The following is a 23006-nucleotide window of genomic DNA, read 5'->3' as shown; positions in this document are numbered from 1 at the left end:
TCATATCTTTTTTTTTTTTAATTTAATTTATTTGGCTGCCCCGGGTCTTAGTTGCGGCATATGGGATCTTCATTGCGGGATCTTTAGTTGTGGCATACGAACTCTTAGCTGCAGCGTGTGGGATCTAGTTCCCCGACCAGGGATCGAACCCGGGCCCCCTGCACTGGGAGCGCAGGCTCTTAGCCCCTGGACCACCAGGGAAGTCCACCCCTGCCCCCAGAGCTCATATCTTTTAAATTAAAGATCTGGAAAGGGAAGTATGTAGTAAAAATTCCAAGTCTACAGGATTCTTGGGGAATGAGAAGCCAAGTTAATGGAATGTGCATATTTTCTTGCTTTGGTTCCCAGATCAATGCTAACGGTCAGCATCTTGTTAGCCTGTTTGCTCCAGTAATATACAAGTGGTTTCATCCACTAAGCGGTATCCATCAGGTGCCCCCACATGCCAGGCGCTGTGCCGGGTCCAGGCGCGTGTCACACGTATTGTTATTCTGCTCTACAGGAGTGAGATTACATGCTTCTTTCACTTGCTTGTTTTACTTACTGATGGATTGTAAACATCACAGTGCAAAGAACTACCTCATTCTTTTTAATGTCTGCCTGGTGCCATTTTCCCACGAAATGATTGTACAATAATCAGTCCCCTCTTATTGGGCATTTCCATTATTTCTGGATTATAAATATTATACTGCTGTATAGCCTTAAACATCCCTGTACTTGGATATTTGCACGTATGGATGAGCGTTTCTGAGGAGAGCCCCCTGGAAGGGGAATTGCTGGGTCAAAGGATCTGTGCATTTACATTTTTGATAGATGCCGATGAGTTGCCTGCAAAGAACATCTACTTCAATTTTAATTACCCCCTAACTGCCATCTGGCAATGCTCAGTTTCTCGAATCCCTACCAACATGGGATATTATGCAATGTATTAGTTTCCTATTGCTGCTGTAACAGCTTACCATATATTTAGTGGTTTAAAAACAGGAATTTATTATCGTACATTTCCATAAATCAGAAGTCCAACAGGAGTCTCACTGGACTGAAATCAAAGTATTGGCAGGGCTGTGCTCCTTCTGGAAGATCTAGGAGAAATACTGATCCTTGGCCCATGGCCCTTCCATAGTCAAAGCCAGTTAGGTCTGGATAACTGGGGATGAGGGTCTTTGCATGTGGCATTGCTCTGACACTGACCCTGCCGCTCCTTGGCATGTGCAGAGCCCCTTACCATTGCACTGGGTGCACCTGGATAATCCAGGCTTCTTTCCTTATGTCAGGTCAGCTGATGAACACCCTTAATTCCACCTGTGACTTTAATGTCCCCTTGCCATGTAACATGACATGTCCATAGCTTCCAGGGATGAGGGTGTGGACATTGGAGTGGGGGGGGGAGTAGGGAGTAGGCCTACTGCAGATAGTATCAAACTTCTTGTTTCTGTTCTAAGTGAAAACATGGTATCCAGCTCTGTTAAGTTGCATTTTCTTGATTATTGGTGAAATCGAACTTTTTTGGCTGTGTTGGGTCTTCGTTTCTGTGTGAGGGCTTTCTCTAGTTGTGGCGAGCGGGGGCCTCTCACCATCACGGCCTCTCTCGTTGCGGAGCACAAGCTCCAGACGCGCGGGCTCAGTAGTTGTGGCTCACGGGCCCAGTTGCTCTGCGGCCTTTGGGATCCTCCCAGACCAGGGCTCGAACCCGTGTCCCATGCATTGCCAGGCAGACTCTCAACCACTGCACCACCAGGGAAGCCCCTCGAAAATCTTTTCTGCGTGAAGAGACAAAGCAGTTTCACTGGCTGTAAGTTGTCTGTTCATACCCTTCTCTCTTTTCTGCTGGGTTGCATTTTTTTTTTTTAATTGAATGATAAATTCTTTGAGGGCAAAGGCCTTCTCCTATTCATGTTTGCATCCCAATGCTTCAAAATGTGGCCGGGTTCAGAGAAGGGCCTTGATACCTGTGGGCCCTCTACTTCTCCCTCCCTCCTGCCCCCACCACCCCATGCTCTTGCTATTCTGTTTTGGAAGAAATGTCAGGACGCTTCTGGCTTAACTGGCTGAGTTGAGTCTGTGTCGAGGAAGGCGCGGTGGCTGAGTGCTTTACTTATAAACCTGTCGGCTTCTCAGGCTATTATGGACTCTGGGGTCACACAGACTGAGTGCCCTGCCCCCAGCTCAGCCCCTGATTTGGGCGGCCCTTCCGCCCCTCTGAGACTCAGTTTTCTCACCAGTAAAAAACAGCCGACCTTTTAGGGTTGCTGGGTTGGGAACAGGGACAAGATCGATTCCTTTTGGGAGGGCAGACCCTACTTGCTGAGCTGCTGCACTGCCGTGGTGATGGAAACTTCGGGCAGAGCCGTGGGAGGGGGCTCGTGGGCCGAGATGCGTGGGACGCTGGGGAGACACAGAGAAGAGCCATTTTAGGTCATCTTGCAGGGTGGTGGGCAGTGTGCTCTCCTTTTGTTACTGAATCAAACTTGGGTCCACTTGCCTGCATCTAGTAAAGCCGACCTGCTGATGCTGGGTTGTGGTGAGGGAAGTGCAGCCGTTTGTTGCAAGGCCAAGCAAGGCGTAAAGCTCAGAAGATCCCAACTCCCCGATGGCTTTCAGGGAAGGGTTTTTAAAGACAGGTTGAGGGAGAGAGTTGCACATGTGCTGATGAGCTTGCGGACATTCTTCTGATGGGTGGGAAGGTAACTGGGAGTCAACATCCTCAGTCTTCTGGTTCCAACTGCCTGGGGTCCGTGGGCTTGTGATCAGCATAGAGTTAACTTCTTCCACCTGCTGGGGGTTTCAGTAACTGCAAAACGGCTCAAGGACATATTTAATGGCTAAACTATCACTGTTTTGTCTTGCTTGACTGTTTTCCTTTGGTTCTGCATTTTCTCACTTCTCTGATTAAATTTTTTCTTCAGAACTCAGGGAAGGCCTAGGAGGTTAAAGTTTTTCTACAAACAAGAGGCAGGCGGAGGACATGGGGTGGGGGTGAGGATCTGTCCCAGGAAGGCCCCATTGGGTCCTGCTTGGTTACCCTTGGGCACTTTTTGAGAGGTTACAGTAGAGACTTAAATTACTTTTCACTTGTTCTGGGTGTCAGCCCATGTCCCTTCTGGAGCCCCTGGTGAGCACAGAGCCTGGCACACGGGGGTGACTGGTACCACGTCTCCAGGTTGGCCTCCTCCCCGTCATCGCTCAGAGGGGCTGTGGGAAGATGGTGTCCAGTGGGACTGACGGTCTTCCTGGCTGGGTGAGCCTTGCTTGGTGAACAGAGCATGACCGCATGCTCTGACGTATGCCAGGCTGGGGGTCAGTGCTGGGCGGGAGTTGCAACAGTCCTATGCAGAGGCCAAGCCTGCAGCTGCCCTGAACCAAATACCCATCTTCTTAGGCCTGCAGTGTTGGCCTGGGGACACCTGTCACTTCCCAGGGACAACGCTTCATTCCCTAGGCTACCTGGCCAGAGCCTCCCTGCTGACCCCCAGGCCTACACACATGCTCTGGCCCTGGGGGTCCCTAGAAGACCCCGTTCACAGTCTCCTGTCCATACCCATTAGCACTGGTGTCTCAGCTCACAGAGCAGAGGTAGGGACCAGCCCAGGCCACTTAGGCCAGGGCTTGCCCATCCAGGCCTTTCTGGGTCCGGCTCCACACTTGCTTTCAGCATGGAGCATGCCCAGGTCAGAGCAGGGAGGAAGGTCCCTCCCTCCCCCAGACCCTTCCATAAGGTTTGCTGGGGCCCCAGAACACCTGCCTCAGGAGAGTTTCTCATCCGTGGGTCCCTGACGGCCACATCTGGAGCCCTAGGCCCCCTCAGCCAAGGGCTGGTGGTGGAGAGGGTCCCCCTACCCTGAATAGCTGTTCTATCTTGGGGGGCCCCCTTGGCCTCTCTGAGCCTCAGTTTCCAGGTTGATAGCATGGGGAAAGTAATCCCTCCCTGCTGCTTGCTGGGGAAGCCACGAGGTAGACAGGGGACGTTGAGCCTGCCGGGGCTGGCACCATGATGGGTTGTCAGTGGTGGATCTTATGCCTCTCGCCTCTGCTGCCCTACTCTCCCTCTGAAGCTGCCAGTTCCCAGGCCGGAGCCTGACAGCAGGCCCGGAGCTAAAGCAGCCCTGCTCCTGCCAGTGACGGGTGACCGTGGCCAGGCCGCAGTGGCCTCCCTCTTCTGGACCTTGGGGTAGACAGATCCCTTCTCTCCCTTTCTCCTCCATTTGTCCGGCCGAGCAGGGCTGGCAGCCATGAGAAGGCACCTGGGCTGGAGGGCTGAGTGCCAGCTGCACCCTCCTCGGGTTTCAAAGCTGGCAGCTGCCTTTGCCAGGCAGCCCTGGACCCCAGACCAGGACCCCCAGGAGGCCCCCCAACAGCCCCCCAGCTGCACAGCCTCCGCAGCACTTTTCCTTCACTGTCAGCAGGGCCCTACTGGGCCTGGACCCCAGCCCTTCCTGTGCAGCCACCTGGGCCTGGAACTCATTAGCTCTTCTTATTAAATCCATCTGCTCCTCCTTGAAGAATGGCTCTGAGTCTCTGTGCTCCAATCCCGGGTGTGTGAGGAGGAGGGCTGCACGCAGGCTCGATTGTGTGCACTGGGTGTGGCATCCTGCAGGGCAGAAACCCGGGCGTGCAGGGTGGGTGAGGGCCCCCGCCAGCCTGGAGGGAGTGGATGCTGAAGTGAGAGAGCCAGGCGGGCTGCCTGGGTGTAAGAGGAGTCTGGAGGCCATTCCTGTGGGCTAAGACTGCAGGATAAAGTGGGGCTTGGCCCTTCCAGGGCACCGCGGGTCAGCTGATCTGCCTTTCACTGATGAAGCTGCTCCCTCCTCCCCTCCCCTCTCCTCTCCTCCCCTCCCCTCCCTCCCAGGAGTGCATCATTGATGAGGACTGTGGGCCTGGCAGGTACTGCCAGTTTTCCAGCTTCGAGTACTCCTGCCAGCCGTGCCGGGACCAGCAGACAGTGAGTGTGCCCAGAGGCCCCCAGAGCTGCAGCGCCAGGGCCATGGGGGCCCAGAAAAGGGGACCTGGGGGAGAGGGCCAGTGGCCCCTGGTTCTCAGCTGGGCTTCCTGGAAGCCTCCTGTGGGGCCCCACCGTGTCCACGCTTGGAACAGCCAGTCCATGGTGCCCAGTGGGGCTGACTCCTGGGGTGATCAGAAGCCATCTGCAGACCTGCTGTCACCCTACCCGCCCAGTGGCTTCTGGCCCCAGTGCCTGCCTCATAGATGCGAGAGATGCGGAGGGAGGACAGAGGCGGCCCCACCCTGCCCCTTCCCTGGGGAAAACCATCCCAGTAGATGTAGCTGGCAACACCATGGCAGCCCTTGGGCAGGGAAGGGGCAACCCACGCCCCAGATCTTTTTTCCAGTCTGCTCATAGAGGGCAGAAGGAGGCCCAGGAAGAAGCCAGAGCATGTTCCAGATGGAGGTTCCACAGAGAAGCGGGAAGCCGGGGAAGAGTGACACTCCCTCTGCCCAACAGATGTTTTAGCCAAAGCCATATATGGGCTTTTCTGGTCCTTTTCATTATTAAGGCAATAACACAGCACGATAACAAGTTTGGAAAATAGAGGGCTTCTTGCCGCCCTGCCTGGCCCCACCTGTGGTTAGGCAGCTCCTGGCCTGCTCGGTGCCACCACTCCACATGTGCGACCCCAGGCCCGAGGCACCCAGTGCCCTCCTGTCCATGTGGCTGTCCAGGCTTGGGCCTTAATTTAATCAGCTGATCAGATTCACGCCGCTGCCTGCGTCTGTGGGCCATAAGCCATCTTCCTTCCTGACCGTTAATTAGGGACCTAATGAAAAGGAGGCAAAGCCAAGTCTGGGGGGGAACCGAAAAGATGCAACCATCCTTTATAAAATCTCAAGCTGCGTAGGACTCCCCCAGGTGTCATGTTTCCTGCCCAGCTCCCATCTCCACCCCCTTGACTTCCCTAAGACACCCCCAGACCAAGGAGCTCGGTTTCCTCCTGTCTATAGTAGGAGGATGTGGGGTAGCCGACCTGCACTGTCTCCAGGCTTCTGGATTGGGGGCAGGGACGGGCTGGGCTCCCTCAGGTCCGTGAGCCGCCTGTGTTTTCCCTCCCTGCTGCAGCTCTGCACCCGGGACAGCGAGTGTTGTGGAGACCAGCTGTGCGTCTGGGGTCACTGCACCGGAACGGCCACCAAAGGCGGCAACGGGACCATCTGTGACAACCAGAGGGACTGCCAGCCGGGGCTGTGCTGTGCCTTCCAGAGAGGTGGGTGGGCTCCCCTCTGGGGGCAGGACAAGCCCTGTCCCAAGCTCTAGTACACTGGGCCTCCTGGGGCCCCGTCCATGCCAACCACACCTTTTCAGGGACCTCCTCCTAGGCAGGGTCCCCGATGCTTATTGGTATGTGTCCCAGCACCGCAACTTCTTCCCGGGGCTGAAGACCAGCTCTCTGTCTCACTCTCTTTCTTTTCCTCCTGTGATGCCTAGAAATTAAATTCCTTCAGGATGCATGAGCCCAAGGAGGGGGGAATACCTCTAGATGAGTGGGATGAGGGCACCCCCTCCCCATCACACTCCACCCATTCCCCAGGCCTCAGGGTAGCACCTGGCCCTGGTCCGCTTTCCTGCGAGTGGCCCCCTTCTACTCCCATCTCCCATTCTCACTGCCCTTCCCAGGTGAGGTCTGCTCAGGTGTTCTCCCTATCCACGGGTGTTTCTGAAACCCTCCCTTAACCCCTCCCTCAAGCCCTAGTCCACCTAGTACCTGCTGCCCCAGCAATTTTCCTCAAGGACATGGCTCCCTGGGTATCATTCCTCTGGGAGCTGCGGTTGCCCCTGTCCTGTCACTTCAATTCCACTCCTCAGTTGGCCTTCCAAGACCTCGGCCGGGTCCAGCTTACCTGTCCTCCTTTTCTCTCTACTCCTTGGCCCATCTGGGAATCTTGCTGTCCCAACCTTTCTCACCAGCCCATATATATATAAACATAGTTACTTTCATTTTTTAATTATACAAATAATACATTTTCAATGTAGGAAAACTGGAAGATACAGATAAGCAAAGGTCTTATCTATATCCTTCCAGATTTTTTTTCTTTGAAAACATATTTTGTAATAATAATTCCTGCCCCTCCAAAAAAACTTCAGTGCCTTTTTCTACTCTTAATTTCACCATACCTCTGGCCTCAAAACCCAGCACAAGACCACCTCTTCCAGGCAGTCCTCCCTAACTGCTCCAGCCCTCCCAGCTTGTTCCCTCCTGAGCCCATGCCATCATTCTGGTTTCCTACCATTCCACCTCTTCAATCCCAACCTCCACTTTGGGGTTCAGGGTGGAAGCTGGGGGGCTGCACCCCATTTCTCTGCTCCTTCCTTTGGTGCCTGCCTGCCTGGTACAGGGGTAACCCTCAACTGGTTCCAGGTCTGTTGTTTCCTGTGTGCACACCCCTGCCCGTGGAGGGTGAGCTCTGCCACGACCCTGCCAGCCGGCTTTTGGATCTCATCACCTGGGAGCTGGAGCCTGATGGAGCTTTGGACCGATGCCCATGTGCCAGTGGCCTCCTCTGCCAGCCTCATAGGTGAGGTCTCACTTGCCCTTTCTGTTGGGGGCTGAGAGCAAATGAGGTGCCACCCAGTGGGGACCCAGGGGCAGGAGCAGGGTGGGGGGAAGATGTGGATTTAATTTAAGGTAGGTTTAGTTGGAGGTGTCCTTGGGTCTTCCAGATGGAGGGTCCAGTAGCGGATCTATAGGACTAGGGCTCAGGAGGTGTGGCCAGGGGTACAGATTTGGGTTCATCTGTGTGAGGGTTGAAGCCTCCTCAGTAGATGACGTTAAAAAAGACTGGGTGTGGAGGGAGCCCAGGCGCATCACAATGAAAGAGCAGAGGAGACTGAGAAGGTGCAGTCAGAGGTAGGAGGGCAGCCGGGAGAGTGGCCAGCAGAGTAGAGGCCGTGGAGAGATGTGAAGCACCAGGCCTGCTCAGAGGCTAAGTTCTCCATGCGCATCTCACTCAGCAGCCGCTGCTCTGCCTTGTCTCCCAGCAGGATCCAGGGTGGCTGGGGAAACAGACAGAACCCTGGCCCTGGCCCACAAGGCCCAGGGCTCCCCATAGGTACAGCAGGGGCTGCTGCTGCCTGGGGGCCCAGGTGGGCAGGGGGCTGTAAACTCTCAGACCGCCAAGTCCTCAGGGCTGCCAGAGAGGGTCTGTGACAGGAGGACAGACCTGTGGCTCGATGTGGGGGAGCTCACCTTGGAGCACATTCTCCAAAGGTGACCCTCCCTCAGCATCTGCTTTAAGGCAGGATGTTAGAGGAGGTGCCGTGAAGGTGAGCTGGGCTTGTGCAGAGGGCGAGGCCTCAGTTTGGGGGCCTGGGCCTCGCCTCCGTCCCTCCCTCCACAGCCACAGCCTGGTGTACGTGTGCAAGCCCACCTTCGTCGGGGGCCGCGATGAGGACGGAGCGAACCTGGTGCCCAGAGACGTTCCTGATGAGTATGAAGACGGCGGCTTCATCGAGGAGGTGCGCCGGGAGCTGGAGAACCTGGAGAGGAGTCTGTCGGTGGAAATGGCTCTCAGGGAGCTCGGGGCCGCTTCGGAGCTGCTAGAGGGAGAGGAGATTTAGACCCAGGCCTGTTCTGTGGGTAGACATGCAACAGAAGTAGTTAATTTATTTCCCCAGCTGTGTCCCTAGGTGTGAGCTCACCAGGCTTTTTTTCCGTGGCCTCTTCCCAGTACATTTTCCCCTCTGGCTTAAAACAACATGAGGGGCTGCACCCTTGCCCAGCACCCACCCCCTCCCCCATGCATCACAATTCTGGTGTCGGGGAAGACCAGGGTGTGGGAGGCTGAAGGTAGAATAGGGCTGCTAAACTGGTCCAAAGTATTGGCTGCTTCACCTCTGCTGGTTGGCAGACGGCACGTTTTGTTTTGTGTGACATTGCCTCGAGAATAGTTGGAGGGGAGGGGATGGAAAAGAATGCAGAATTTCCCCACGATGGGTTTTGGGGTAATGTTGACTCTCAAACATGTGGAGAAGAATGCCCTGCTTTGCAAACGTAAACCTGCGAAAATGCAACAAGTGAATCTTTCATGCCATTCTCCCCATGGGCACAGGCAAGTGCTGCCCTCAGCTGCTGCAGGTGAAACGTTCTCACTCCACGTTGCCTGCCTAAATCCTCTCAGCAGGGTTACTCAGCTCCTACCTCTGTGCCAGGGCAGCAGTGTCATGTCCTCTCACCACAGCCTGGTGAAGGGGGCATTGGTCTCCCCGTCTGCCAGGATCTCAGAGGCTCAGAGATGTCAAGTGGCTTTGCCAAGTCACAGAGCTAGTGAAGACCAGAGCAGGATGTCACCCAGGTGTGATTCCAAGCCCAGTGCTCTCCCCACCAGCCTCGGTGCCACCTAAAGTACCCGCTACGAGGAAGAAGAATGAGATTTTTTTTTTGAGGCACACCTGGAACTAAGGTCAAACTAGTTCACACATCCCTGTAAGATTAAAGTTCTGCTGTTTGTTAGAAAAACAGCGTTCTCCCCAGTGTGGGTGGCCATCACTCCAGTGGAGACAGAGGTATTGACACTATCCCCTGTGGCAGTCAGTTATATCAGTAACTTTGAAGGTACACATGACCGGAGCATAATATGTAAGTTAATGTGCCAGAAACAGTACTTAGGTAATCTTAGGGCCAGGATTATAAATGAAATTTGCAAAATCACTTACCAGCAACTGAAGACCATATTGACTGCATGGAGAAAATCGAGCCAAGCAAGACTTTGTGAAATATGGTTGTAATATCCAAGCTAAGAGCACTGAATTGTATGCTGTTCTATAAATGATATTTTCAAGTGTCATAGACTGTTTCTATCATGTATTCAGAGTTATTAAATGTTAAAGTCACACACAATTGTATAAGCATGCTTTCTTCAAGTTTTAAATTATGTATAAACACATGTTGCATTTAGAAATCAAGCATAAATCACTTAAACTACTCTTTTGTAGCTTTTGGACTTCTTTTTCCTTTTGACTTTGAAAACATTCCTTTCAGCCAGAAAACATAAAATAGAAATGACCTGCATTGTCCAAAAAGAAAAAAAAGTTCTTCCATAAAGCAAATTTTCCAGACAATGGAAGCACACCTCTTTTAGCATCAAAATATTTTAGAAATGTTAACCATTTGGGGATGGGAATTAGTCCTTAAGAGTGTCAGTGCTTCATTGTCTCTGAAAGAGTAAATGGAATTTGTATGCCTCTTTTCAGGGGAGGCTTCTTTAATCGAATGCAGTTCTGGGCCAAACACAGTAAGATCTTCAGTGACCATAATAATCCATAATAATAAACTACTATATATGAAGGTCAGCTAGGTGACTGATAGACACCAGATTAGACAGTCTACCAATATTAATTCAATCTTCATTGAACCCATGAGTATTTTCTTCATTTAACAGATGAAGAAATGGAGACTCAAAAAGATTAAGTGATAGAGCTAGAAGTCAAGACAATATCTAGTACAGTATGCTCAGGATATACTGATAAGTTTCTCTCTTAAAATTAGCTGTTTTCAATGTCCAGAATCATCAGGACCACTCTATATCTTTATTACTCAACAGATATTTACTCAACCAGATGCTGTGATATGCACTAGGGGTACCAAGTTGATCCAGATAGGGTCCTACCCTGAAGGCATCACAGCCTAATGAGGGAGATACACTAAACGCAGCACTGACAAAATGAAAGCAGTCAACCTGATATCTGAACGGAGTGTTACGGGATCCTCAAAGGAGCACGTGGCTTGGGAGAGCTGGTGTGGGAACTGGCTTTCCAAGATGATAGTGTATCAGGAGGACAGAAGGAATAGGAAAGGGCATTCTGGGCTACAGGCAGAGGGAGGGAGGCAAGGAGGAGGGATGGTATATAGGGGGAACTGCAAGTAATTCACAGTGGCTGGAAGGCAAGGTAAATTTGAGTGTTTGGAGAAGAGGCTGAAATTTCATCCAAAAACTTACTGAGCACCTACTAAATGTCAGGCCCTATGTTAGGTGCCAGGGAGACAGTAGTACATGACATAAAAACTAGGTCACTTTCTCATGGAGCTTATATGCAGGTATATTATCTTGTTCCACTTTGTCATCATAGCCACAAAAAGAACATGAGAGGCTTGGCAAAATTCTTGGCTGAAATTCACATATAGAGACGCTGGTGTAGCTCCTCTACTCACGGTTCTAAGTGGAATATCATAAAGGTTAGGTGGAGTTTGGTACTTGCATCTTCCTGCCTGCCCTTCCCGAGATCTGGAGTTCCTGCCAAGGAAGCCACAGTAGATGCTGTCATTTCAATTACCTGACAGCTAATCCCAGCCCTCTTTCCTTGCACTTCTCCCACCATCACAGAGGCTGAAAAAGCTGGACACTTGCTTTTCCAGCCCCCCCCCCGCCCTTGCAGCTAGAGATGGCCACATGACCCAGTCCAGGCCCTGGAAATGTAAGGGGAAGGCTGCCAAAGAGTTTCTGGGAAGGGTTTTTTACCTGAGTGACAAAAGGAAAGAGGCCTACAGGAAGTATATCCCCACCCTCCACCCCCTTCCCTGGTTGCCTGCCTTTGAGCACAGGTGTTTAGGATGTGACATTTGGCGCTGCAGCAGCCATCTTGGGATCATGTGATCAAGATCAAGGCCATCAGAAGGGCTGCCTTCTTGGAGGCTCTGGGGAAGAAATCACATCCTTGCCCTTTTTAGCCTCTAGAGGTTGCTTTCTTTCTGTGGCTCATGGCCCCCTTCATCTTCAAAGCCAGCAGTAACAGGTTGGGTCTTTTGGTGCCATCTCTGCAGCTGGGAAAGGTTTTTCACTTCCAGTGACTCATATATAATCCAGAATAATCTTCCCATGGCAAAGTCCTTAATCTTTATCATATCTGCTGTCCCTTTTGCCATGGAAGGTAAATATTCAGAGGGTCTTGGGTTTGGGATATGGACATCTTTTGTGGGCCGTTATTCTACGTACCTCAGAAGGATAAACACCTAAGTCCTTGATGACGCTGAGGAGGAAAGCAGCCCTTCTGTCAACTATTTCTGGACTCCTTCTAAAGTAAACCAGGAATATGACAGATAAAGTTGCTGTTAGTCTTTGTTGTTTGAAACCAGAAACAACTAAAAGGGGAACAACATGCAGCTTTATGAATCCCAACCCACCCGCTTTCCCACCCTCAATGGGAAAGCAAGATTAGAAAATGAAGTGTTTGGGTGTGTGGTGCAGGCTCCAAGTCTGAGCTCCACCTTCCGCCCAGGTGAGTGGCTGGCTTGTCCACCCACACGGCCTTAGACTAAACTGGAAGAGGACTGTGATGGAACAAAAATGATTGCTGCTGACTCTTCCCAGCTTCCCCTCTTCATGTTCTGTTTCTGCTCCCTCCCTTTACTCCTCCCAGTGTCTGGCTTTTCTAGCCTCCCTAGCTTGGTTCTTTGCGCTTTTGACACAATCAGGAGAAAGGGGTGCAGGGCAGAAGGATGAGAGCTGAAGGGAGAGGCCAGGGGCCTGCTGTGGTGGGAGGGAAGCATGGGATAAAGGGCAGTTAAGTATTCCTGTAATTTGTGCATCCCCTCCAGAGAGTCAAGAAATGCAACTAGATGAGAGATTGTTTTGATAGCCAGATTGGGTTTCCAAAGTCAGAGGGCCGACAGCTGTGTAGCTAGGCACCTCATAACAGGGGCTGCTGAGAGGTGCCACTGCAGCAGCAGCAACTCACTTGCCCTATATAAAGACAATAAGAGAGGTGGTAAGAAACCCCCTTGTGGGAGATGGCAGTGTTTGGAAAACAGGTTATTTCCCCGTCTGACCTCCTATGAGGCAGGGGAAATTAGACTTATTCCTTTGGCTAAAACCTATGGGAGGAACTTTCAGAGAAACACTCATAAAATTTGGATGGGACAACTCAACAACAAAAATACAAACAACCCAATCAAAAAAATGGGCAGAAGACCTGAAAAGACATTTCTCCAAAGAAGAAATACAGATGGCCAATAGGCATATGAAAAAATGCTCAACATTGCTAATTATTAGAGAAATGCAAATCAAAACTACAGTGAGGTACCACCGGTCAGAATGGCCATCATTAAAAAGTTTACAAATAACAAATGCTGGAGAGGGTGTGGAAAAAAGGGAACCCTCCTACACTGTTGGTGGGAATGTAAGTTGGTGCAGCCACTGTGGAAAACAGTATGAAGGTTCCTCAGAAAACTAAAAATAGAATTACCGTATGATCCAGCAATCCCACTCCTGGGCATATAATGCAGACAAAACTATAATTCAAAAAGATACATGCACCCCTATGTTCACAGCAGCACTATTTACAATAGCCAAGACATGGAAGCAACCTAAACGTCCATTGACAGATGAATGGATAAAGAAGATGTGGTACATATGGAATACTACTTAGCCATAAAAAATAATGCCATTTGCAGCAACATGGATGCAACTAGAGATTATCATACTAAGTGAAGTCAGAAAGACAAATACCATATCACTTATATGTACAATCTAAAATATGACACAAATAAACCTATCTATGAAACAGAAACAGAATCACAGACATAGAGAATAGACTCGTGGTTACCAAGGGGGAGGGAGGTGGGGAAGGATGGATTGGGAGTTTGGGGTTAGCAGATGTAAACTGGTACATACAGAATGGATAAACAACAAAAGTCCTACTGTATAGCACAGGGAACTAAATTCAATATCCTGTGATAAACCATAATGAAAAAGAATGTATATATATTTGTATAACTGAGTCACTTTGCTGTACAGCAGTAATTAACACAATATAAATCAACTATACTTCAATAAAATATAAAATTTGTATGGGAGCCATTGACATCTCAAAGTGGGATGGTTGTGTAGAAGGTGGACACATTGACTTGCCACTAATACCATGGAAGGCGGAGCATCAGGGAGAGACGACTGGATGGAGCAGTGAGGCGGAGGAGGGCAGATGCAAAGATAGATTCCTACTGCACCCACAGCCCCAGAGACAGGGCCATGGAAGAAACATGCAGTTAAGGGTTGAAGACTTGGTGGGGACCAGGGCATCATGGGATAACGTGGTACGCATTTCAGAGGAATGTCCCTTGCCAGCAGGAAGTCGGCAAAAGACAGTCAAGTTTCATAAGGAACCACCACTGTTGTTTGGAGTTGAATCTTTGCCTGGTAGGACCCGCAGGGCGTCTACCTTCTACGAGAGTTCATGGTGACCAGGTAAAAAGGGGACAGTAACCTCACCACCACCAACAGAAGGCTGCTCTTTTCCCTCTTCCACCATCTATAGAGCTAGTGCGGAAAAGAGCCAGTGGGGAGTGAGGGCTCTGACCATAGCCTCCTTCCCTCTCCAGGCAGAGAGTGGCACATCCAGCAGCCACTGTGTGTGTGGTGGGGGGAAGCACTTTAAATCAAATGACTAAAAAACTTCAACAAGGTCAGATTGTTTGAATAATGCAAAGTGCCTTAAAATTTATAGGGTTGCCCCCAAAGTCTGCTTCCAGTGTGAAACTGCATTCTACAAAACAGTTGGCATAGTTACTGGAAAAACAGAACCACTGCATTATTTGTATCCCAACAAGATGATACCTTCTAATTCAGTGGGTTGCTTAAAGCATTATAAGGCTGAACATGGAAGTGTGCCCTCTATACTGGGGGAAGGGGCAGGTTGGGAGCAAAGGAAGCAGAGGCGGAGCACGGTACCTTTAAGGCAGGGCTCCCGGGTCCACAAATAATCCCCTGGCCTGGTAAATTCTCAGGCTCTGACCAGTCAAAAGACCAGCTTCTCCTGTGCAGGTTAACTGGTGAGGGGGAGGTAGGTGGTGGTGCTACCACGGGGAAGGGGGAGCACATCCCTCCCTAACACTTTTTTGCCCTCCTAGCTTGGCCCCTAGTGATTGTCGCATTCTTTTCTAAACAGACACACATGATTTAACGCACTCTTGATTTTGTCAAGTATTGTTTCTGAAAGCCATGTTTTGAAAATTAACACTGTATCTAACCAAATGATCGTAGTACCCCTTTCCCCATACGAACGACATTGAAGGAGCGTCTTCTGTACACCAGCTTCATGTACACCAAGCCTACGTGGCTACAAGCTTCATGTGGACCATGAATTCCTTTGCAAACCTGATTAAAAAAGCATTTACTAGACCCCTAGAAAACTACACATACACACAATTTTGCACTGGATTTAAGGATTTGTGGCCCTAGAAGGCTTTTGACTGCTAGTGACCAAAATATTGATTCGTTTTGCAAAAATTACACAGAATTGTTTAGATGGAATACTTTTATTTAGCAAACAAAAAACTTGCTAATTCAGATTATCTTCTATTCCATATACCCTAGACTACAATTTGCAAGTCACAAGTGCAAGAGCTGGTTAGAGTCTTGATGCTGAACAAAGGGACAAAATTCAGAAGGAAAACAGCCAATTGAAAAGGAAATACTAGCGAATGAATCAGAATAAAAGATTTTATTGTATTCCATACATTCACAGGTCACTTCCAGATTTAGTAATAACACTGCAGTGCTCTGATGCTGTGCACGCTAGCTCAGACCACGTTGGAAGTTTATAGCTGTCTCCTCCCTCCGCCTAGATATCATTCCTAACAGTGTAGCCTGCCTACTTGATTGTTTTCTAGCTGTGGCATAGTTCACCCCCGTTTCCTCAGAATTTTAAAGTACTTTCTGTTTTCTCAAGAGTTTTAAAGTACTTTCCATTCCATTACAAAAGAGATTACCAAACACTGTGTAGTATAGGGCTCCTTCCCTCACTCTTTTTATCTTGTCATGGCTACTATCACTTACTTACACTTCGTTTGAGAAGCAGACGTTCATCTAGCAAACCTCTGTTCAGACCAGCTAAATAAACACTGCACAGACCAGCTAAATAAACAAGGCAGAGTCCTGAAACCAGAGCTCTGGCTTCTTCGCCAGAATGGACCCCTGACCTTCAGCACCTGCCTTAGATATGTAGGTACTTGGTTCTCACAGGGCGTCCCTGGCTGACACAAACTCATCTTCCCCACAGTAAAAACTCTTCAAAACCTTGGCATGACCCATGGGGAACAGGGTCACTCTTTATTGCATGTGGCCTGCCTCAGACTCAGAAGATTCAGCAGATGAGTGATCACCAGGTTCCACTGCCCCGGGCCTGGGAACACACAGTTAATGTGCCCTTTGGCTTACAGGTGCTCACTTGTTTCTCTGAGTCTGGGCGAGGTTGACACATTAATCTCTTTCCCGCAAATTACTGTTCCCACTGTCACAAATCCACTTTGAAATCACCGCCCCCTTTACTGAAATTATTCAAGTGCAACATTGTGTTCTCTATCAGGCACTGAAGAGCAAGAAGCTTTAACTTTTTCTTTTCCATAATGAAATATATATTTTCTTTACCCTTGGTATTTGTAATACGCCTGCAATTAGAAACAGCAAACATGAAACAAACAATAAAAAGGGCAAAAGGCACAGAATGAGAAGCAGGTATGAAGATTCTACCATTTCCTCTTATAGGGACACTAAACCAAACCAAACACGGCCCCAAACCCATTTTACTTACAAATCTGCCTCCTCTGCTCCACAGTCAGTCCTTGAAAGCAGAAAGCACATTTACTGACCCCTATATCCCAAGGAAGCTGGCCTGCATCAGAACCAAAGAGCTCTCATGTTACATCAGAAAATCGAAATGATCTGAAAAAACAACTCATCACAAATGCTTCAAGTTTTCCTCTGAGAACACCACCAATTCCACTAATGCAAACCCAGAACACTACCGCCATCAAATTTAGCAGAATGCTACAGAGTTTATATGGAATAAAAATTAGTGAGAAAAATGTCTTAGAAAAGATTTTTTTTCCCCTCGTAGGGACTTTTAAGATATTATGGAACTCTCAATCATTATATTCAAACTGCAACCAACATTTGCTAACACTATTTTCTAATTTTCTCTTAAAAGGAAAAAAAGGGTAAAATTTCGACTCTGAAGTATCGACAGGATCGTCCAAAGTTAAATATTAACATCTTTTCATCTCTCCTATGAGAACTTTACTGTAAACATACGTTACCAGAGATGAGATAATTATTCAATATACATTACAAAATGTGGTATTTAAAGAAAACAAATCTCTTCTGAACCCGGATTCTTCATCCACAAAAGTTTAATGACCAAAATAACACAACAGAATGAACAAATGTTTTATTGGCATGTTCATTGTTGTAAACAGCATCTGGCATGAAAAAGTTTTACCAAAACCTTTTTATTGATTTTTTTATAAATTAGATGGCATTTTCAAAATTTACGTAGAATTATGTTCATTGAATAGTCGCATTTAGCAGAGCAAAAACTTGCCGATTCGAATAGACTTTGCAATGAAATCATGTTGACTGCATTAGCCTGTGTCATGACCTGACTTACTAGCAAGTTTATTCAAAACGATGTTGTTTCCCCAAAGTTAAACTACATGTAACTATGTATCAACCCCCAAAATTAAAGTGGGACTTAAAAGGGTTTTAGAAGATTCAAACTTGGAGTTAAATCTTCAAAAATAAATGTAAAAAAGGAAAAAATCGAAGCCGCTGAACAGAAAAACCTCATTAACAAGGGCAAATACAATCGTATGGGACCCAGCACTGAGGAACCCCACTGAGGGTGACATTTACATAAACTGCTATACTTCTCAATGTACACAAATGTACATCATGAATGATATGTGAAATGAATAACCATGGGAAATAGCTGAACTGCAATTATGATAACTCAATAGGATCAATTTTATTTACATGCTGAATGAATGAGTGAAATGAATTCTCTACATCCATAACTTAACGTACAATCAGTTATAATTACAGTATTGCAGCAATTCTGAGCTGCCACCTGCTGGGAGTGGTCTAAGGAAACGTTTTGATGATCTAGAATAATGTTCTTAATACTTCGAAAAAAAGAAAACAAAATAAAAACACTTCACGATTCTTTCTTTACTGGGTTACGGCTGGTTCTAAGAATTTCTTTCTTCTGCTCCTATTTTTGCTGCTTTCCAAGAGTCAACACACGTTGCATTTACTTCCGAATTGTCAATGAGGTAATGTGTGTATCAGTGAAATAAACAGAAATTCATTCATTCATGGCCTTTGCACAGCTTTTATTATTAAGCTATGAGCATCCTGTTTGAGGCTGGTTTGACTAGCGGCTATGTGCACATCTGTCTGCAAGAAAAGAAGTTTACTCATTCCCCTTTCCCCTTTTCTAGTAGCAGGTTTTGCTTTTTGTTTTTATTTTTTTGCACATCCCTTTTCACTTTACAGTACATTTGACTATAGTGCACAACATGATTCCAAGTCAAAACAGTGGCCCATTGGGCACTGAGCTTCTGATTGGTGAAGGGCAGTCCAATCAGTGCTGGTATCACTGGGTTACCCCAACCACGTCCGGCTATAATGGCACACTACACAGTAGCAGTGAACCGTCTAATTAAAACCAAAATCCCCCAGGGAAAATGCTACACTAGCAGAGTCAGTCTTGAGTCAGATCTTTATTTGGTGCTCCATCCAGATATATTTTTAGTGCTTTTTCTTTCCGAGGTGAGTACGTTACACGATGTCCCGTCTTCTGGAGTCGACTGCTTTCTTTTTTCATCAGTTCATTTCTTTGCTCATCTGTCAACTCCATTAATTCTTCTGTTTTATCCCTACGTTTAAAATATTAATGACATATTAGACCAGTAGAGCCATCTGTCTCCTTTAATTTATGCTTAAATGCTCTAAAGCTCCTCAGTGAGAAAATGAAATCTGATCATCACCACTGAAGTTAAATAATCTCATATATTAAGATATCCTAGATTTCTAATGTGTTTATTATATTAACATGGCAGTCACTTCGAAAAATGGCAAAGAATAATTTCCATGTTACTATTAGTATAATAATGGCTATCATTTATTGAACATCTATTTATAACAGGCACTAGGCCAGTTTTTTTAAATGCAATAGTTCCTAATTCTCCTAAAATCCTGCAAGGTTGAAATCACTGTGGCCATTTTACAGATGAGGTCCTAGGTAAATAACAACGCTAAATCTGAACACATATCTGCCAGCCTCCGATGACTATTCTTTTCCCTCTGTATCTGTAATGTCTGATCTGGTAGCCACTAGCCATGTGTGCCTGTTGAGATATGTCTGCTCCAAACTGACATGGGAGGCAAGTATAATAAATACACAATATTTCGGAGACTTACTATACGAAAAATAATGTAAAATATCTTGTAAATGATTTTTATATTGTTTACATGTTGTAATGATAATATTTTGGATGTACTGGGTTAGAAATACTTTATTAAAATAGTTTCACCGTTCTACTTTTTAAAATGTGGCTACTAGAAATTTCAGAATGTAATAAATGGCTTGCACTGGTCAGGGCTGCTCTATATCATAACAATTGTAAAGCTATTTATGAAAAACAAGATGCACAACAAAAATGTGGTATCACTAGAAATAATCAAAACATTGTGAATGTTACCTATAAAATATGACTGCACCATCATCACAGATATAAAGAGGCCAGACATTCAGGGTAGAAACTTTAGGATTCCAGTCCAAATCCTGATGAATATCAAGGACAGAAATATCACAGGGAAAAGTTCCTCTACCCTACAGAGAAAAGAATGAATGAATAAATGACACCATTAGCCATGTTTATTGAGCCCTAGTACCCAGATTTAAACATTCTCAGGGCCTTACCTTGGCAAATTCAATATCTTCTAAAGGAATTCCACTGATTTCACAAAGCTGTAAAAGGAAACATTTTACATGAGTTCATCTAAAAAGTAAATTTGCTGAGAAGTTATTTTCCTTTAACCTCATAAGCACAGACATAGCTTGATTTTTTGTTCAAAGAAGTAACATGTTTGATAAAAGTTTTTTGAAAAGCAGGAAGTGGAATTCTCTCCTCTGTCTACCTGCAAACACCATGTCTCAGAAATATCAATTTAGTATATTCCTTTCAGACCTTTCCTATGCATATATAAACTACATACACACATTTATAAATACATTTCATAAACAGTTTTATATATCTATATAATAACTTTATATAGTCTCTATATAAGAATAGGATACCGGGCTTCCCTGGTGGCGCAGTGGTTGAGAGTCCGCCTGCCGATGCAGGGGACGCGGGTTCGTGCCCCGGTCCGGGAAGATCCCACATGCCGCGGAGCGGCTGGACCCGTGAGCCATGGCCGCTGAGCCTGCGCGTCCAGAGCCTGTGCTCCGCAACGGGAGAGGCCACAACAGTGAGAGGCCCGCGTACCGCAAAAAAAAAAAAAAAAAAAAAAAAAGAATAGGATACCGAGTAACCTCATTCTCTTCAATAGTTGAAAAATATACCATTGTATTTCCTATTGATGGACACTGAGCGTGTTTTTAGGTTTTCCCAGTTACAATGCTATAATATGTATCTCCATAAATATCTCTTTGCATATTTCTGCAAATATTTCTTAGATGTAGAACTGCACATCTGAAATGTTGATAAACAATGCCAAGCTGAACCCTGAAAAAAATGTAACAATTTAACCACTTATCAAAGGTGTATGATATTGCATTTTCCCCAAACCATGATGACTCTAGGTATTTTTTTATATTCTAAATCTTCACCAATTTAAGAGGTAAAAAGTGCTGTTATTATTTTAACTTGTATTTCTTCTATGAATTGCCTATTCATGTTCTTTGCTTATTTTACAATTAGGTTGTCCAGATTATTAATTTGTAGCTCCTTTTAAATTTGGACATCATGTTTCACATATGTTTCGAATATTTTTCCATTGATTTTTAGTTTTATGGGTTGCTTTAAAAATATTTTTTTGGCAGTTGGGGGGTACTGTGCAGAAGATTTAAACTTTTATGTTGTCCAGCTTTTCTTTTTTGGCTTTTGGTATTATACTTACAAATATTTTTCCCTCTCTGGGATTATAAAAATATTCTCAATATTTTCACCTAGAACATTTATCATTTTATTATATTTTAAAATATAAATTTAACTTATTTAGAATTTATTTTTGTGTTTGGTGTGAAATATGGAAATAAATTTTTCCCCAAACTGCCAACCGTCCTAGTACCACTTATGAATAATTCATCCTTTCTCTAGAGATCCTTAGAATTCCCACCTTTAAAATGAAAAATGCAGAAGACATCTTCATCTGGGTTCTCCACTCGATTCTACCTCATTTGGGTTTTAAGCATATACAGCAATTTACTCTAGTGCCTCTAACTAATCCTAACTACTTAAGGCAAAGTTGGTCCAAGTAACAGAAAGTGGTGGTTCACTTCTGGATGGCCAGAAGCCAAGGTAATTTTTCAAAGCATCAGCAGCCCTAAGAAACAAGAGTAGTGAGGCACAATGTGTGACAGAGACAAAGAAAGAGAGGTTGCTGCATCAGTGTCTGGCACTCACTTGCTAGGGTGTCTCTTATGCACCACAGAGAAAAATGTATGTTAGTTCATTTTCTTTAAAATGAACTTACCTTGTCTCGCAACTCATCAACACTACTGCTTTCCAACACAACCTCCTGGAAGGGATCCAACTTCATCTCTGAAGGCCTCCACCGTCTTGACAAAACTGCAAGTTGTGACATGGATTTCATCTTCTCTGCCCCTAATATGCAAGATTAGGCCATCATTCTATTTACTCTAATGATTCACAATTTGCCTTTTCTTGTACTGCCTGACTAAACAAAAAGATTTACTTCAAGTGTTATTCTTAAAAAGTGGGCATGGGGACCTCCCTGGTGGTCCAGTGGTTGAGACTCCGTGCTCCCAAAGAAGGGGGCCCGGGTTCAATCCCTAGTCAGGGAACTAGATCCCACATGCCACAACTAAAGATCCTGCACGCTGCAACTAGGACCCGGCGCAGCCAAATAAATAAATAAATATAAAAAAGAAAAAGTGGGCATAAAAGAAACCGATTATCCCAAGGATGTTTTGAGAATAAAATATTTATTCTCTTCCCCCAAGTCTCAGAAGATAATCGCTAACCCCTGCAAGCTCTCCTTCCACCAGTACTCCTAATTCCACTCCCTCGTGCCTCCTGCTGGACACTGCTTGACCAATTACTCTCTTCTTTGCATCTATGATCTTTGTTCCTCTGTTGGCTTCTACCCCACAATCTAAAATCATAATCAAATAGCTTTAAGTTTATCTTCTTTTTTCACTCAAGCTATTAATCCTCTTTTCATTTACTCCCAAACTTACTGATTCTTCAAAACCCAGCTCAGCTGTCATCTTTCTCTTTGAGGTACACAAGAGCCAACTGTACTGATTTGGTCCTTAACGCCTATCATTTTGGAATTACAGGTTTGTAGTTCTGGCTCTCCCATACACTGCGCATCTGGGGGGCAATCACTGGTCTAATTTATTCATTTTTATAGCACCAAGGGTCAGCAATGTCTGGTAAATTACAGGTCAATAAATGTTTCTTAGATTTAATCACATGACATATCTTACTCAAGTATTTCGATGCTAAAATATATACTGAAATGATACTGATGTAAGGACCTACTATCCAGAGACATGTTCTGGCTAATCCATCTCTGCTAATATATACTCCGTCCTAACAAGGGTGACGTCTATGTCCTTCATCTCTTCTTGGCCTACCCAGAAACAGTGATTACTCTCTCAGGCCCCAGATACTCAGAGAAGGAATTACAATCTGGAGCACTTGCTTACAAATCATGGTAGATGGCGTTCTGGTTATTCCTTGTCTCCCCACTTAACTTGTCACTTAATCAGAATTCAAACATTGAAATTTAAACCAAATTAGACCTGAAATAGGTGAGGTGTTAGTATTATTGAACCCTCTGAAAGCTATCATAATCTTACATAAAAATATCCAGAACTTATGATATTTTAATTTCTATGGAAAAAGAAAAGGAAAATCAAAAACTTTCTAAGCAACAGCAAAGTCACAAAAGAATATAGAACTAGTTGTTTCCCTTGATATCTCCCAAAAGCCAACTTTTCCCCCACTAACTCTTCCAAAAAACATTAGATTAAA

The 23006-nt window shown here is 46.2% G+C and overlaps 2 protein-coding genes across 12 annotated transcripts in view; one reads left to right on the top strand and one right to left on the bottom strand.

Annotated features, from left to right (window-relative positions):
* Positions 1-9931, top strand: part of DKK3 (dickkopf WNT signaling pathway inhibitor 3) — a 48973-nt gene extending 39042 nt beyond the window's left edge. Inside the window, exons 5-8 of one of the 2 annotated variants that reach the window (XM_032639498.1) lie at positions 4847-4939; positions 6071-6215; positions 7368-7524; positions 8347-9931. In XM_032639498.1, the coding sequence (XP_032495389.1) occupies positions 4847-4939; positions 6071-6215; positions 7368-7524; positions 8347-8566 (615 nt within the window). In that variant the 3' untranslated portion in view covers positions 8567-9931. The remainder of the gene's footprint in view (positions 1-4846; positions 4940-6070; positions 6216-7367; positions 7525-8346) is intronic. The other variant, XM_032639499.1, reaches the window with a different exon arrangement.
* Positions 9932-17111: 7180 nt separating this feature from the next.
* Positions 17112-23006, bottom strand: part of USP47 (ubiquitin specific peptidase 47) — a 122117-nt gene continuing 116222 nt past the window's right edge. For 7 of the 10 annotated variants that reach the window (XM_032639103.1, XM_032639102.1, XM_032639109.1 and 4 more), the window contains 4 exons: positions 21478-21608; positions 19700-19747; positions 19479-19609; positions 17112-18653 (listed from right to left, as the gene is read on the bottom strand). In XM_032639103.1, coding sequence (XP_032494994.1) covers positions 18479-18653; positions 19479-19609; positions 19700-19747; positions 21478-21608 — 485 coding nt within the window. In that variant the 3' untranslated portion in view covers positions 17112-18478. The remainder of the gene's footprint in view (positions 18654-19478; positions 19610-19699; positions 19748-21477; positions 21609-23006) is intronic. The other 3 variants (XM_032639110.1, XM_032639111.1, XM_032639105.1) reach the window with 2 other exon arrangements.

The sequence above is a fragment of the Phocoena sinus genome, chromosome 8, assembly GCF_008692025.1.
Source record: "Phocoena sinus isolate mPhoSin1 chromosome 8, mPhoSin1.pri, whole genome shotgun sequence".
Taxonomy (NCBI): Eukaryota; Metazoa; Chordata; class Mammalia; order Artiodactyla; family Phocoenidae; genus Phocoena; species Phocoena sinus.
Note: the sequence above shows the minus strand (reverse complement) of the source record. Positions and strands in the feature narration are given on the sequence as shown.